Here is a 13,297-nt window from a genome sequence, read left to right as displayed (position 1 = left end):
TTATCAACAATCACTTCCGTAAGCTTTTGAGTTTTAAATTTTTCTCCCCCTCCCTCCCCACGCAAGCGCGCAATCTGATATAGGCTGTACATATACCTTCCTATTAAACATATTTTCACATTAGTGATGTAAGGAAGAATTAGAACCAGTAGGAGGAACCACAAGAAAGAGGAAACAAAACTCAACAGAAGAAAAAAATAGCAAATAGTATGTTTCGATCCTTGCAGCTGTTTCTTTAAGGAGAAAAGATCTTAGAATAAAGCATTCCAGAAAATAAAGACTTTTTTACAGGACAAGCATTTATTAAGTACCTGTTATGTACCAAGCCACATGCTAAGCACTGGGGATACAAAGAAAGGCAAGAACAGTACCTTCTCTCAAGGATCTCAAAGTCTATTGGGGAGGACAAACAGGATGTAAACAGCTATGTACAATGAAATGTATATTGTGAATATATTCACATTATACTTGAAATATAGCATGTGAATTGGAGATCATCTCATGAAGAAGGTCTTATGGGAAAACCTTCCTGCAGAAGGTGGGCTTCTAATTGAGACTTAAAGGAAGCCAGAGAATCAGAGACAGACAGAGAATTCCAGGTGTGAGGAAGAGTCAGGACGTGGAGTATTGTGTGGGAATACAATCTAAGTGGTCAGTTTCATTGGATCGCAAAGTACCTGGAGAGGAGTAAGATGTAAGAATACTGGAGAGGTAGGAAGAGGCAGGGTTAAAAAGGTCTTTAAAAGCCAAACAGAATCTGTTTGATCCTGGAGGTATAATAGGGAGCCATTGGATTTCACTGTATATAGAATGATATGGTCAGATTTGTGATTAAGAAAATCACTTTAATAGCCGAGTTAAGGGGGATGAACTGGAGTGGGAAGAGACTTGAGACAAGAAAATTGGGAATAATTTACCTAACCCGCACAATTACCTTAATCTTAAAGGGGGGAAATGAACTTTGAGTGAAATAGAGAACTTTTGAGCCTTCCTGATTACAAAACAAAAATCAGAACTGAGTAGAAACGTTAAAATCCAAACACAGAAGTCAAGAAAAAGGTGAAAATATAAATGCATTTAAACTTTTGGAAGGAGCCAAGTGACCATTAAGGGCTTAAATTAGGAGGAGAAGAGACAAGTCTCCCTTTTAGAATCCTGATTTCAAGGTCACATAAAGAAGTAAGCCAAACAGGAGTTTTGGGAGTGGTTTTGTTCTGTTTTGATGGTATTAAGAGAGGAGAGAAAAGTGAAGGGAAAGGGAATATTTGAAAAGTTGGATCAGTTGTAAAGGGAGGATTGAAAGGATTGAAAGTGTAAGAACCAGTGACTGGGGTCTAGGTGAGGAGAAGAGAGCAGGGGCAGTGGAAGGGAAAGACATTTTGATTAATGAGCACTAGTGTTGATCACAGGTCTTTCCTTCTACCACTTTCTTCTTTGTAAAGAGTGGAGTAGGGGGGCAAAGAGAGCATATGATGGAGGGAAATATACAATTAAAAGTCATAATTGAAATTGAAGGAGATGAACTCAGAAAACAGATGAAAATAATGGAATAAATTAGAAAGCACAATACAATAATATGTTTATAAGAAGCACACTTGAAATAAAAATTCATTTAGAGTTAAGATGAGTGGCTGGAGCAGCAGTATTATGCTTCAGGTGAACTTAAAAAAAAAGGGTAGCAATCCATTCTAGAAATAGACAAAGTTAAAAGAGATAAGCAAGGGGATATATTATAGCTAAAGGAACCCTAAACAATGAAATAAATGCCATATTTCATATGTGTTGAATGGCATAGCACCTAAATAATTAGAGGAAGCACCTAAATAACTAGAGGAAAAGTAAATTGAGTTACATGGAGAGATAGACAACAAAACTATAATATTTGGGGACCTCAGTTTACCCTGTCAGACCTAGATGAATCTAACAAAAAGATAAACAGTAAAGAAATTAAAGACTTGAATAAAATCTCTAAAAGATTAGATGTGATAGTTTTCTGGGGATTACTCATTGGGAATTGAAATAAATATACAAATTACTCCGTTTAGTACCTTTATAGAAATTGACGATACACCAGGTTGTAAAAACTCAAATATAGAAAAGTAAAAATACTAAACATATATTTACTGACCATAGTGCAATAAAATGTATGATCAATAACGGGTTTTGGAGAAAATATTCAAATTTAAATGGAGACTAAATAATTTAATACCAGGAATTGGTGGATCAAAGAAAGAACTACAGTTGCCAAGAGTACTGAGAGGTAAATAATTTGCCCAGTGTCATATAGCAGGTATGTGTCAAGTAGGACTTGAACCCTGCTCTTCTTGGCTTTGAGGCCAGCTCTCTATCCATTAAACTGCAGTTCCTCTTCTTTTGACAACATACAACAACCATTTCTTATAAAACGTCAAAAAAAAAGTATTAAGTGAACTTTTCCTTAATATGATAAATAATATTTAAACCAAGATCCAGTATTGTATATAATGGTGAGATGCTAGAGGCCTTTCTAGTAAAATCAGAGATAATGCAAGTATTACTCTTTAAGTCAGTTCTAGAAATGTCTGCTATATATCGATAGTAGTAGTTAATAGCTAACATTTATATAGCACCTTTTATATGCCAGGCATTCTGCTGAGCACTTTACAGTTATCTCATTTGATCCTTACAACAACCCATCGAGGTAGGCATTGTTATCCCCATTTTACAGGTGAGGAAACTAAGGCAAACAGATGTTAAGTGGCTTGCTTAGGGTCACATAGCTAGTGAAATTTCTGAGGCTAGATGTGAACTCAGATCTTCCCAACTCCATGTGCTGCACTCTATCTACTGTGCCACCTGGCTGCCAATATAAGAAAAAAGAAAACAAAATTGAAAGAGTTAAGTATAGATAAAGAGGAAACAAAATTATCACTTTGCTGCAAATGATAGGATAGTGTACATAGTAAGCCTAAGTAGGTAAATGGCCAAAGGATATGAATAGTCAGCTCTTCAGAGGAGAAAAACTTTAAATGACCATGTGAAAAAATGTTTAAAATCATGAATATTAAGGGAAATGCATATTAAAACAGCTGTGAGGTTTCTCTTTATACCCATCAGACCACCAAAGATAACCAGAAAAAGGAAAAGGATAGTTGTGAGACAGGATGGGCAATCCAGCTAATGCATTTTTGAAGGATCTGTGAACCCGACATAGCCATTCTGGAAAGAAGTTTGGAACTATTCCTCCCAAATCAGTAAACTTCTGCAAACCCTTTGACCCAGCAGTACCAATACTTGGCATTTATCTTAATAAAACAAAGAAGGAAGAGACTTATCTGTTCACAGGTAGACATTTCTTTTTTTGGTTTGTGGCAAAGAACAAATTATTATATTTGAATATGATGGAATATTGTGCCACAGAAAATAAAGGGATGAAATAAAATAATACTAAATTTTTTAAAATGCAGGAATTTGTTTCTTATGACTATACATATTTGTCATGGGCTTTGTTTCTTTTGCCTTCTCAATGGGTGGAGTTGGGAAGGAAGAGAATTTTGAACTAAAAATAAAATTCATTTAAAAAAAATAAAGGGACAGATTTCGAAAAACTTGGGAGTACTTGGGTGAAATAAACAGAATGAGGAAAACAATTTATATGAAAACTAGAACATTTACGGAAAACAAAAAAGAACAATTTTGGTGAGATTTAACTTTCAACAACGCAGTGACCACAGTAGAGGACCAGTGATGAAACCCTTGATGGAAAGAAAGGCAAAGATTTTTTGGATGTGGCTGATGTGTAGATTTATGTTGCTTGACTCTAATTATTGTCTTCAGGGGAGGTTGCAGGGAAGGAAAGAGAGGAAATTGGTGGGGAGAAGGATATATAGCAGTGATGATAGCAAAAAAAAAAAAAAGACTAAAAAGATCATCAGTAAAGCATTTAAAAAAGAGAAAAGAATGCACATATGGAGAGAAAGACAAAAGGATAGCTTTGGACCTAATGTACCAAATGTGTTAATGCACTTAAAAAACAAGTTGTGTATAGTAGAGATTGGCCGTTTCATGTAAAATTCTCTTTTTCTGTTCTTTGTATGTGTCAATATTCATTTGCTGGTATTTGTCAGGTTCAGAGTAATCAAAAATGTTTTAATTATATAACAAAGTACAAACATTAAAACATTTTTTCAGATTTTTTTTAATCTTAATTTATTTCATTTAAAAGCAGAGTAAGTGGCAATATGGTGTAGTGTCCAGGAATATATGAATTAAAATCTTGGCTTTAATCCTTTACTGTGTGACCGTGGACAAATCATTTAATATCTCTGAGCCTTAGTTCCATCATCTATAACAGGGGTGATAATACTATGTACTTCACAAAATAGTCATGAGGAAGATGCTTTGTTAAGCTTAAAGCATTCCATTCATGAGAAATGTTATTTTTATTGTATGTAGTCAAATGCTAATGTTTAATTTTATATTGGTTATACTTTTTCTTAATGTATAAATAAGCCTGTCTTAATTCAAGATGATATAAGAAATCTCTCACCTTAACACTGATTTTTGATTCTGTTTTTGTTTTCCCTAAGAAACATTGAGTATGAATTTTCATTATGCTTTCTCTTTCATATTAGGATGATGATTTTGTAGCAAGGGATGATTTTGATGATGCTGACCAGCTGAGGATAGGAAATGATGGGATATTCATGTTAACTTTTTTCAGTAAGTATATATAGTGATTAGAACCATTTTATTGTGTTTATTCCAGAGAGAGGAAACAAATAGTCTCAAGCATTATCATATTTATATTTTAGTATTCTCTCATTTCCTCTACTCTCCCCATGCGTATTTATGAAAACTATAATTAAGCTCTTTGTGGGGATGCTTCAGTTTTACACCAGTTATGCTTCATTACTGTTCCTACCCCTACCTGACCTGTAGGACAGGAACACTGTGTCTTTACCTGAGCAGTTTTCCCCAAGAGTTCTTTTTTTGACTAAGAGATTAGAGTTGACCTTGTTCTTTTGGTTCCTTGTACTTACCTTTCTCCCTCCCTCTCTCCTTCCCCCTTCTCCCCTCCTTCCCTCTTTCCCTCCTTCCCTCCCTCTCTCCCTCTTTTCTTTTCTCCCTTCCTTCCTCTCTTCCTCTCTCCCTTCCTTCCTCCCTCCCTCCCTTCTTTGCCTTCCTTCCTTCCTTGCCTTCTGCCTGCCTCAATAGGGTTTTTCCCTGGAGCATTCACTAGAAGAGTAGCAATTATTTTTTTTTTTTAATATTTGCTATATTTAATAGTGAGAGATTTTATTGGCAATGTTGCCTAATAGCCTCTTTAAAGATCATGGAGAACTAGAGGTTTGGTGAAGGTAAACACAGTTTTCATAGTTGAAAGAAGTATGAAGAGCTTGAACACTTTAAATACTCAGCAAATTATTTGATGCCCCAACTTAATCAAAGTTACATATATTTCCAGGAGGTGAATTGAAAAAAAAAAAACTAAAAATTTAGACTAGAAAGAAGTACAAATCTACATATTTAGCAGTAAAGTTTTTTCACTTCAGTTCCACAGACATTTTAAACTTGGCATTGGGTATACAGAAGCAAAAGCAAAACAGTCCTTGCTCTTAAGGAGCCCTTTTTGGAGGGATGGGGTTGAGAGGACTGGAGAAGAGTACAGAGGATGGATTGATCGCTGTGACTTGTACACAGAACAAGTTAGGGAGTGATGAGAGCGAAGGAGAGATCCAGTCATAGTGAGGAAGAAGAGAACATTTATGAATGGGGCAAATCAGGAACGGTCACATTAAACACGTGGCGCCTCTGCTCTGTCTCAGAGAATGAAAAGGATTCCTAAAGGTTGAAAAGAGAATGGTTTTCAAGCATGGGGGGGGCAGGATGGAGACGACCTGTGCAAGTATAGGAAGGTGAGACATGGCATCTTGATTTTGGGGAATGATTAACAGTTCAGTTTGACTGGAACATAGAATATATGAACAGTAGTTATGTGAAATAAGGCTGAAAATGTAAGTTGGTGCCATATTGTGGAGGGCCTTAAATAGCCAGACAGAGTTTGCGTTTTCTTTTTGAAGCTCTAGGGACACTGAAGGTTTTTGATTAGGCTGAGTTGTTTGGATATTTTCTTGGGAAATTTTTGGGCATGAGGGATTGGGGGGAGGGAAGGAAGTCTTTTGCTGTCCTTGGGAACATTATTGAAGTAAAAAGTTTATGAACAGCTTTATCTTGCGCCTGGGTTAGTGTATGTTTTTATATTCTGTTTTCTCTTGATTTTCCAGTGGCATTCCTTTTTAATTGGATTGGGTTTTTCCTGTCTTTCTGTCTGACCACCTCAGCTGCAGGAAGATATGGGGCCATTTCAGGGTTTGGCCTATCTTTAATTAAGTGGATCTTGATTGTCAGGGTAAGTTGTATAGAATAAAAAGTTATTGGGGGAGGAAGTAGAAAAAAATTAAATATTTATTTTCTTAGTTCTTTACTCTTTATTTTTTTCTCCTAAAATTTTGAATATACTTTTTGGTTTTGCCTGATACCTTTCCCTTGCATTAGTACAATCAAATTAAAAGCAGTTGCATTTGATTTATTTGATTCAGACTTTTTCTAGACATACATGCAAATATTCCCAGGATAACATTTTTTAAGTTATGGTCTGAAGACTGCTTAATATTCCAGAAAGGGCCCTCCTGGTAATTCTTGAGCACATATATTTTATTGTGTTAAGTTTATAATGTGAACTCTATGTGAGTATTTCTGGAATTAATAACTTCTGCTACTACGACAACTGAACTAATATTAGCGTATTATCAGAACTAGTGTTGCTGTTTCCTCTGATGCTGCCAGGATGTTTGTTTATTTGTTTTTATGGTAGCAAGTAGGACCAAGTAGATTAGGATTTTTCACTATCTGAGAATGATCCAGGGATCAAAAAAGCTTCTAGAGTACGAACGGTAGGTTAAGCTTTTAAAATTTCCCCAATTTCAAACTTGGTAATTGTATAGTTACTTTCCTAAGTGAAAATATTTTCTGTAGATGGCATTATTCCCAAATGATCTATTAATGTCTCTCTGAAAAGTAGAAAACATACCAAAAAGTTCCCACTTGTAAACATTCCCATTCTGTAAATTTGTTTGAATAGTTGTATATTTGTTGCACAAAATATAAAAGTAGACCCCAAAATTGTTTTATTAAGATGTAAAAACTTAACCTTTCCTAAACTACTTTGGCCTGTGTTATATCTGCAATGACACCAGTACAACCAGTGGAAACTGAAAGGGGAAATTTAGTTAACCATTTGTTGTCAAAATTACTAAACAAACAATTTTGACCAATTTGTAGAAAACTGAAGTGGTTGAATCAACCATTTGATTTGGCATCATATAAATTAAGTCTTAGATAAATCTATGAATGGAAGAGTTTTAAAAAGGTATTTTCTAAGAAGAAATTTTCATTTTTAACACATTATAAATTCATAATATATGTATATATATTATTTGAAAGCAAAATACCTATAAAAGTCCTATACAGAGGAGTCCATAAAAATGGAAACCATGTCATTTACATGAATATTTTCATAAAGTAAACCAAAATTGCACATCAGTATCACTACATTTATTGACTTAGACAGTACATGGATCTGAAATGTTAGTAAAATTATGAACTACTTCTACATATATAATTTGAATATGCTGCCCAAAAAAATCACTTTCTACTGAAATTCTTAGCTATTTCTCATGGTATTTATGATAAAGTATGAAATTCTATTGCAGTGTAATACACCTGAAAATTATTTTAAAATTTTATTTTTTAGTTTTCTACTTATTTCCCTGGCTACTTTGATGGTCAGTACTGGCTCTGGTGGGTTTTCCTTATATTAGGTAAGTATTTGTGAAGTGCAAATGAAAAAAAACAAACCTCTTTTCCTAATTTTCAGAATTAAATTATTTTTTAGCAAACTTTCCTGCGAGTTTGTTATATAGTAATATGTTAAACACAATTCCAAATAAATACCAGAAAATGAAAGGGAGGGTTTAAGTGCCCAGGGTCACCCAGTTAGTAAATGTCTTCATCTGGATTTTAACTCAGATCTTCCTCATTCCAAGTCTAGCACTTTCTTCACTATACCACCTGGCTGCCTATATGTATTATTTAGAAGCAAGATACCATATGGATTTAACTACAAAGAAGTCTGTAAAACTAAAAATCATGCTATGATGTGATCTTTTTCCATAAACCAAACCAAAATTATGTCAATTACCAAGTTCCATAGTTTTTTTTTTTAAATAAATATTGTACTTGCAAGTCTCTGCTGCCTTCACTCACAAAATACTTGACATGTATCTTTCCATCCCTAGTGGCAGTGATGATGATGGATTTGCCCGTGCTAGACCTGAATCTTGCATTTAGTGAAGCCATGCTTTGCTCTTACCAGCCCAGTAATATTATAAAGTACTTGCCTTTGTAATAGAATTTGGGTTTTGGAGTTGTGGAAATAGAATTGGAGGATGGTGAGATTTTACTTAAGGGTTAAAGTGTTGGAGCAGCAAACACCATTTCCAGAAAGAGCAGTTGCTTTGTTTACCATTGACAGTTGGATTTTTGAAGAGGCTGCCACCACCTTTCCTGAAAGCAAACCCTTTCTTTTTTCCACCAACATCTACCCAAAAATTGCCCTGAGGTCTTTTACCAAGTAAGAAGGCTTTGAGTCACTTTTGGGGCATTAGTTGGGCATTGACAATTTTTTGATTTCTTTCTTTTATATGTCTGTGTGTGTATGTCTAAGTTTGTGGGGAAAAAAAACCAAAACCAAAACAAACAAGCAAACAAAAAAAACCCCGAGAACCCCAAATCTCTGCCCTGTGGTGATTTTATTCATTCTTCACCCTTCTGTAAAAGATGGTGAGAAAATTGGCTCAAAGCTGCTTTGTAGGTAAAGGAATCCTGCCATCTAGTGGAGAGTATTAATAGCTGTATTTAAGAAAGACCAGAAATGACATGACTGGTCAGCAGAAAATGCTATGGAAAATGGTAGATGTAATTCATAAAAATCTGTAAATTTCTTATCACTCATCTGTAGTGGTTAACTCTCAGAATATTTTTTGAAACTTAAGAATGTATTTTTATGAGTCTCAATTGAGCCTCCAGATATAAATAATGATACCATTTCTCTTTTTTTCTTTATGTGCCCATTTAGGCCAATTAATTGATATCCCTGTCTTAACTCAGTATATATAAAACAAACCTATAAAAATTGGCTCCAAGATCCTTTGGTCTTATTAATTAATGGAAATTATATGAGGAAACTACTTTGGAAATATTAAGGAAAAATCCCTTTATTTTTATTTCTTTTAGCAGAGATATGGTTACAGATCATCCCTCATTTCAGGGTGGCATTTCTGCTATGTGGCAATCACAGAATGTATTTGGAGGGGAAATTGGATTTGCATAGTAATTTTTGAAATTATGTTTGGTTTTTATTCCTGTGAGCTTAAGTTCTTTACAGTAGTGATAAAACTTTGTATTTTTTAAAAAATATTTTTAGGCTTTCTCCTGTTTCTCAGAGGATTTATCAATTATGCAAAGGTTCGGAAGATGCCAGATACTTTCTCAACCCTCCCCAGGACCAGAGTTCTCTTTATTTACTAAAGGTATTAAAGTTTTGTTTCTAAGTCATATTCCTAGTAAATGTATTTTTGTTACAGACTTCTGTTTAGTTTTTTGGGCTACATCTAAATGAAATACCTAAAGTAATTAGACTTTCTGTTGGAATGCAATGAGCTTCCTGCCTTTCTAACCACCCAAGAGTTTGGACCTCTTTGTTGCAATTAGGACTTTTAGAGAATATGGATGTATTTCCCTACTAATTAACTCACATATTCACCTTTTCCACTAATTCTCTCATATTCACCTTTTCATGGTAATTCCTCATGGTTGTAATACATTATCAGGCCAATTTTCTATATTGCCATAAAAATTAACTTTACTGTTTGTAGTGAGAGTAGAAAATGTATACAGGTAGACTGTTATATGTACATGCAGAAGATAGAGAGTCCAACTTCAAGGATGTCTTTCTTGGAGTCCTTTGAGATAGAATTCCTCTGTCTCACATTTCATGACTAATCTAGTTTCTGTCCAAGGTCCATTTTTCTTGGTTCCTGAACAAGTCTGCAGAGTCCTTAGTCTGTACCTTATTTCAGTCCAGGCTGAATATCCTTTCCATTTGTTCTGTGTCTCTGTCTCTGTCTATCTGTGTCTATGTATATATGTGTATCTATGTACATATGTATAAGTATAAATATATATATATATGTAGTTCCCAGCTTTTGTTGAACTAAAACCTTTTTTTTCTCTGACTTTGACTAACTAGACCTGGGTGCCCTTTTGATTTATTATTTTTAAACCATAGAGCCACTTGGTCATGCTAGGGAGAAAAAAACTCAGTTATTTTGCTTACTTGTTAAGAATTTATTTATTTTTTTTAAATGAAAGCATGATTGTAACAAAGGTATATATGTTCAGATACTTATATGAGAAGGAATATCTGTTCGACTCACTTTTTATGAAAAGTCATGCAAAGAAGCTAGAGTTCACATTATAATTAAAGCTGTCTTTTTGGAGTTCACATTATAATTAAAGCTGTCTTTTCAAGGGAATCTTAAATTGTATTGCTAGAAAATGTTCATAGACAGATGAGTAACCACTGCTGAATAGTCTGTAAAGTCACTGTGAGAAAACTTACTAAGCTCTTTTGTTAAATGCTTGAAAATTTTAGCATTTCTTGAATTAAATTTATGATCAAACTCCAGACACACAAGTCGATATTGGTGAATCACTGGCATAGGTCTTAAAACCAGTAACACACCTTTGTAATTTTTCCTGTTTATTTTCACTTTAGAGCTTAGAAACAGACTTACTAATCAAAATATTTTATTCTGTTTTTTTATGATAGTATTTTAGTCCTTTGAAGTCTATGTCTAATTCTTAGCTTTTTGAATGCATTTACTTAAATCTTTTTACCTTTGGCCTTACAGCTCTGTTACCTGAGAATGAAGGTCTGAAGCATTGTAGAAATTATACAAATATCTCTTAATCCATTTGTTACCCAGAATAGCATTAGAATATTTTTTTCTTCCCTAGATTCTGCAGGCTATGATGGTAGTTCCTAAAATTAGCTTTAAAGTTAGTTTTGAACTGTTTACTTTTGTCTGTTTGTCCTCTATTTAAAACTTAGAACATTACTGAAAAACTGACTTCTCGGCAGTTTGTCTGATCAGGTGCTTGGTAACAGATTTATTCTGTTGTTTAATTGGGCTGAGCCAATCTTCTTTCTTTTCTCTTGGTTCTTTAGTTAGAAGAAACATTTAGTCTTTATTCAGCAGTTACTAAATAATTATATTCCTCCATCTGCTTAGTTACAACAAATTGCATATTGTGGGTATCCAGGTAATAAGGAAATTTGGGTTGACTTTATTCTTTTCTTCTCTGGAGGCTGGCTTTGAGGAGACATTTCTCAATTCTATTTTTGTTAATTAGTAACTTTTATGAAATTCTTGATGAGGTTTTTCAGTGGAGATGCTTAATTTCTAAATTTATCATACTGCATGGTTATGATTTGAAATAGAGAAAGTCTTTGGAGGTTCTTCAAGATAGATTTGCTATTTAAATTTTGTAATCAGCAGTATTCTAGAGTATTTTTTAAGAATAACTACATTCCTAGCAACTTTCCCAGAATTGTAGAATAGACTTCCATTGAGGGATACTATATTGCATTTAATTGTTTCTTTTTGCAAAAGTAACAACTACACCAAATAATCTTTGGGTAAATGTAATTCTGTGTTTCCTGGAATATTTAGAGATATAAAATTTGAATGGTGAGAGCTAAAATAGCTTTTGGAATTCTATTTATAAGCCTTCGAAGTCTGAACAGCTGTGTTAGACCACAGAATTGATTTATCTTTACCCATTGAAGGGATAGGCGATATCATACATGTTTAAAATTGCATCCTTAAATATATTGGAGTTTTTCAGTGTTATTATAGTCTTATCTACAGTATGTTACAATTTATCTGTACCTTCTGATCTGTATTATTCTTGAACACATCTTCCAAGATATCCTCTATGGAGGATCTGGCCACAATGTTGTAGGCTTTCCTCTGGTTCTTTATTAATATTCTGTACATACAAGTGCTGCACTTGTAATATCTTCCTCCTCTCTCTCTCTCCACACACGATCAGTCTAGCTACTTTTCGGATAATATGCTTCCTCAGTGATGTGTTTTATGCCCTGTCAAATGTACTTTATCATTGGAAATTATTTCATCCTGTTTACATCAACTCTGAGCCTTTCCATTGTCCTTTGGGTCACCTGAGATATTAATTCTTTTGAGATTATGGTGTCTACGATATGTGGTCACAAGAGTGTATCAATAGAATATTACTGGTAAAAGAGTGTATGGACTGATGTCAGGAAACAACTTGGGATCATTGCAACAACTATATGTTTTTTCCAAAATGTGGTACTGGCTCATCTCCTATCGAGCTCTGGACCCATCTCAGCATCTGTTAGCAGTGCTTGTCCTGATGGACTAACCTAGTAGAATGCCATCTAAGTGTTAAAATCTGGGCATTTTAAACTTGGTTTCTCTTGTGTTACATTAGATTGTGAGGCCAATCACTTTGAGGGTTTTGGGATCTTATTGATGAGACCTAGATAGTATTTATGGACTCTGAAGTACAATAAGCACAATGTCATCTTCAATAGGAGCAACTAGAGAATCTTATCGTCTATAGGGATACATCCACTTCTGTTTGTATTCATGATTCAAAACAAACATATTTGGCAAACGTCTCATTTTAAGATTCATGCTTGATGTCTATTTTTAAAGCATCGTTAAGCAAAGTTGTCTCTTAGTTAACTTTGTAAAGAGACACCTTGTTAGATAGCGCTCCCCCTACCTTCTGAAGTATGTTTTGTTCCATTGAATCAAATGTTTTTTTGTAATCAACAAACATAAACATAGCAGGATCTTTTATTTTCTATATTTCTTAATTAGCTGTGATTATGAGGACATAGTTGTAGAAAATTCTCTGTGAAAGCCTTCCTTCTTATATTCACTTTTTTTGTAGCAGAGAATAAATTTAATTCAATAAATTTGAAAGGTAGGCTCGAACATTGTTAAAACTACTGATTTTTGTTAGAGAAATGATTGTTTTAAATATTAACTCTTGAAAAGAAAAAACAGGGGCAGCTTAGTGGCGCAGTGGATAGAGCACCGGCCCTAGAGTCAGGAGGACCTGAGTTCAAACACGGCCT

The 13,297-nt window shown here is 34.3% G+C and overlaps 1 protein-coding gene across 1 annotated transcript in view; it reads left to right on the top strand.

The window, feature by feature from the left end:
* NDFIP1 (Nedd4 family interacting protein 1) overlaps window positions 1-13,297 on the top strand; it is a 56,046-nt gene that overhangs the window by 39,200 nt on the left and 3,549 nt on the right. The window contains exons 4-7 of the mRNA XM_027842034.1: window positions 4,614-4,701; window positions 6,267-6,391; window positions 7,796-7,862; window positions 9,527-9,632. Coding sequence (XP_027697835.1) covers window positions 4,614-4,701; window positions 6,267-6,391; window positions 7,796-7,862; window positions 9,527-9,630 — 384 coding nt within the window. The 3' untranslated portion in view covers window positions 9,631-9,632. The remainder of the gene's footprint in view (window positions 1-4,613; window positions 4,702-6,266; window positions 6,392-7,795; window positions 7,863-9,526; window positions 9,633-13,297) is intronic.

Source organism: Vombatus ursinus, unplaced genomic scaffold, assembly GCF_900497805.2.
Source record: "Vombatus ursinus unplaced genomic scaffold, bare-nosed wombat genome assembly UNPS02014863.1, whole genome shotgun sequence".
Classification (NCBI taxonomy): domain Eukaryota; kingdom Metazoa; phylum Chordata; class Mammalia; order Diprotodontia; family Vombatidae; genus Vombatus; species Vombatus ursinus.
The sequence above is the reverse complement of the archived record's forward strand: the minus strand, read 5'-3'. Positions and strand labels throughout refer to the sequence as shown.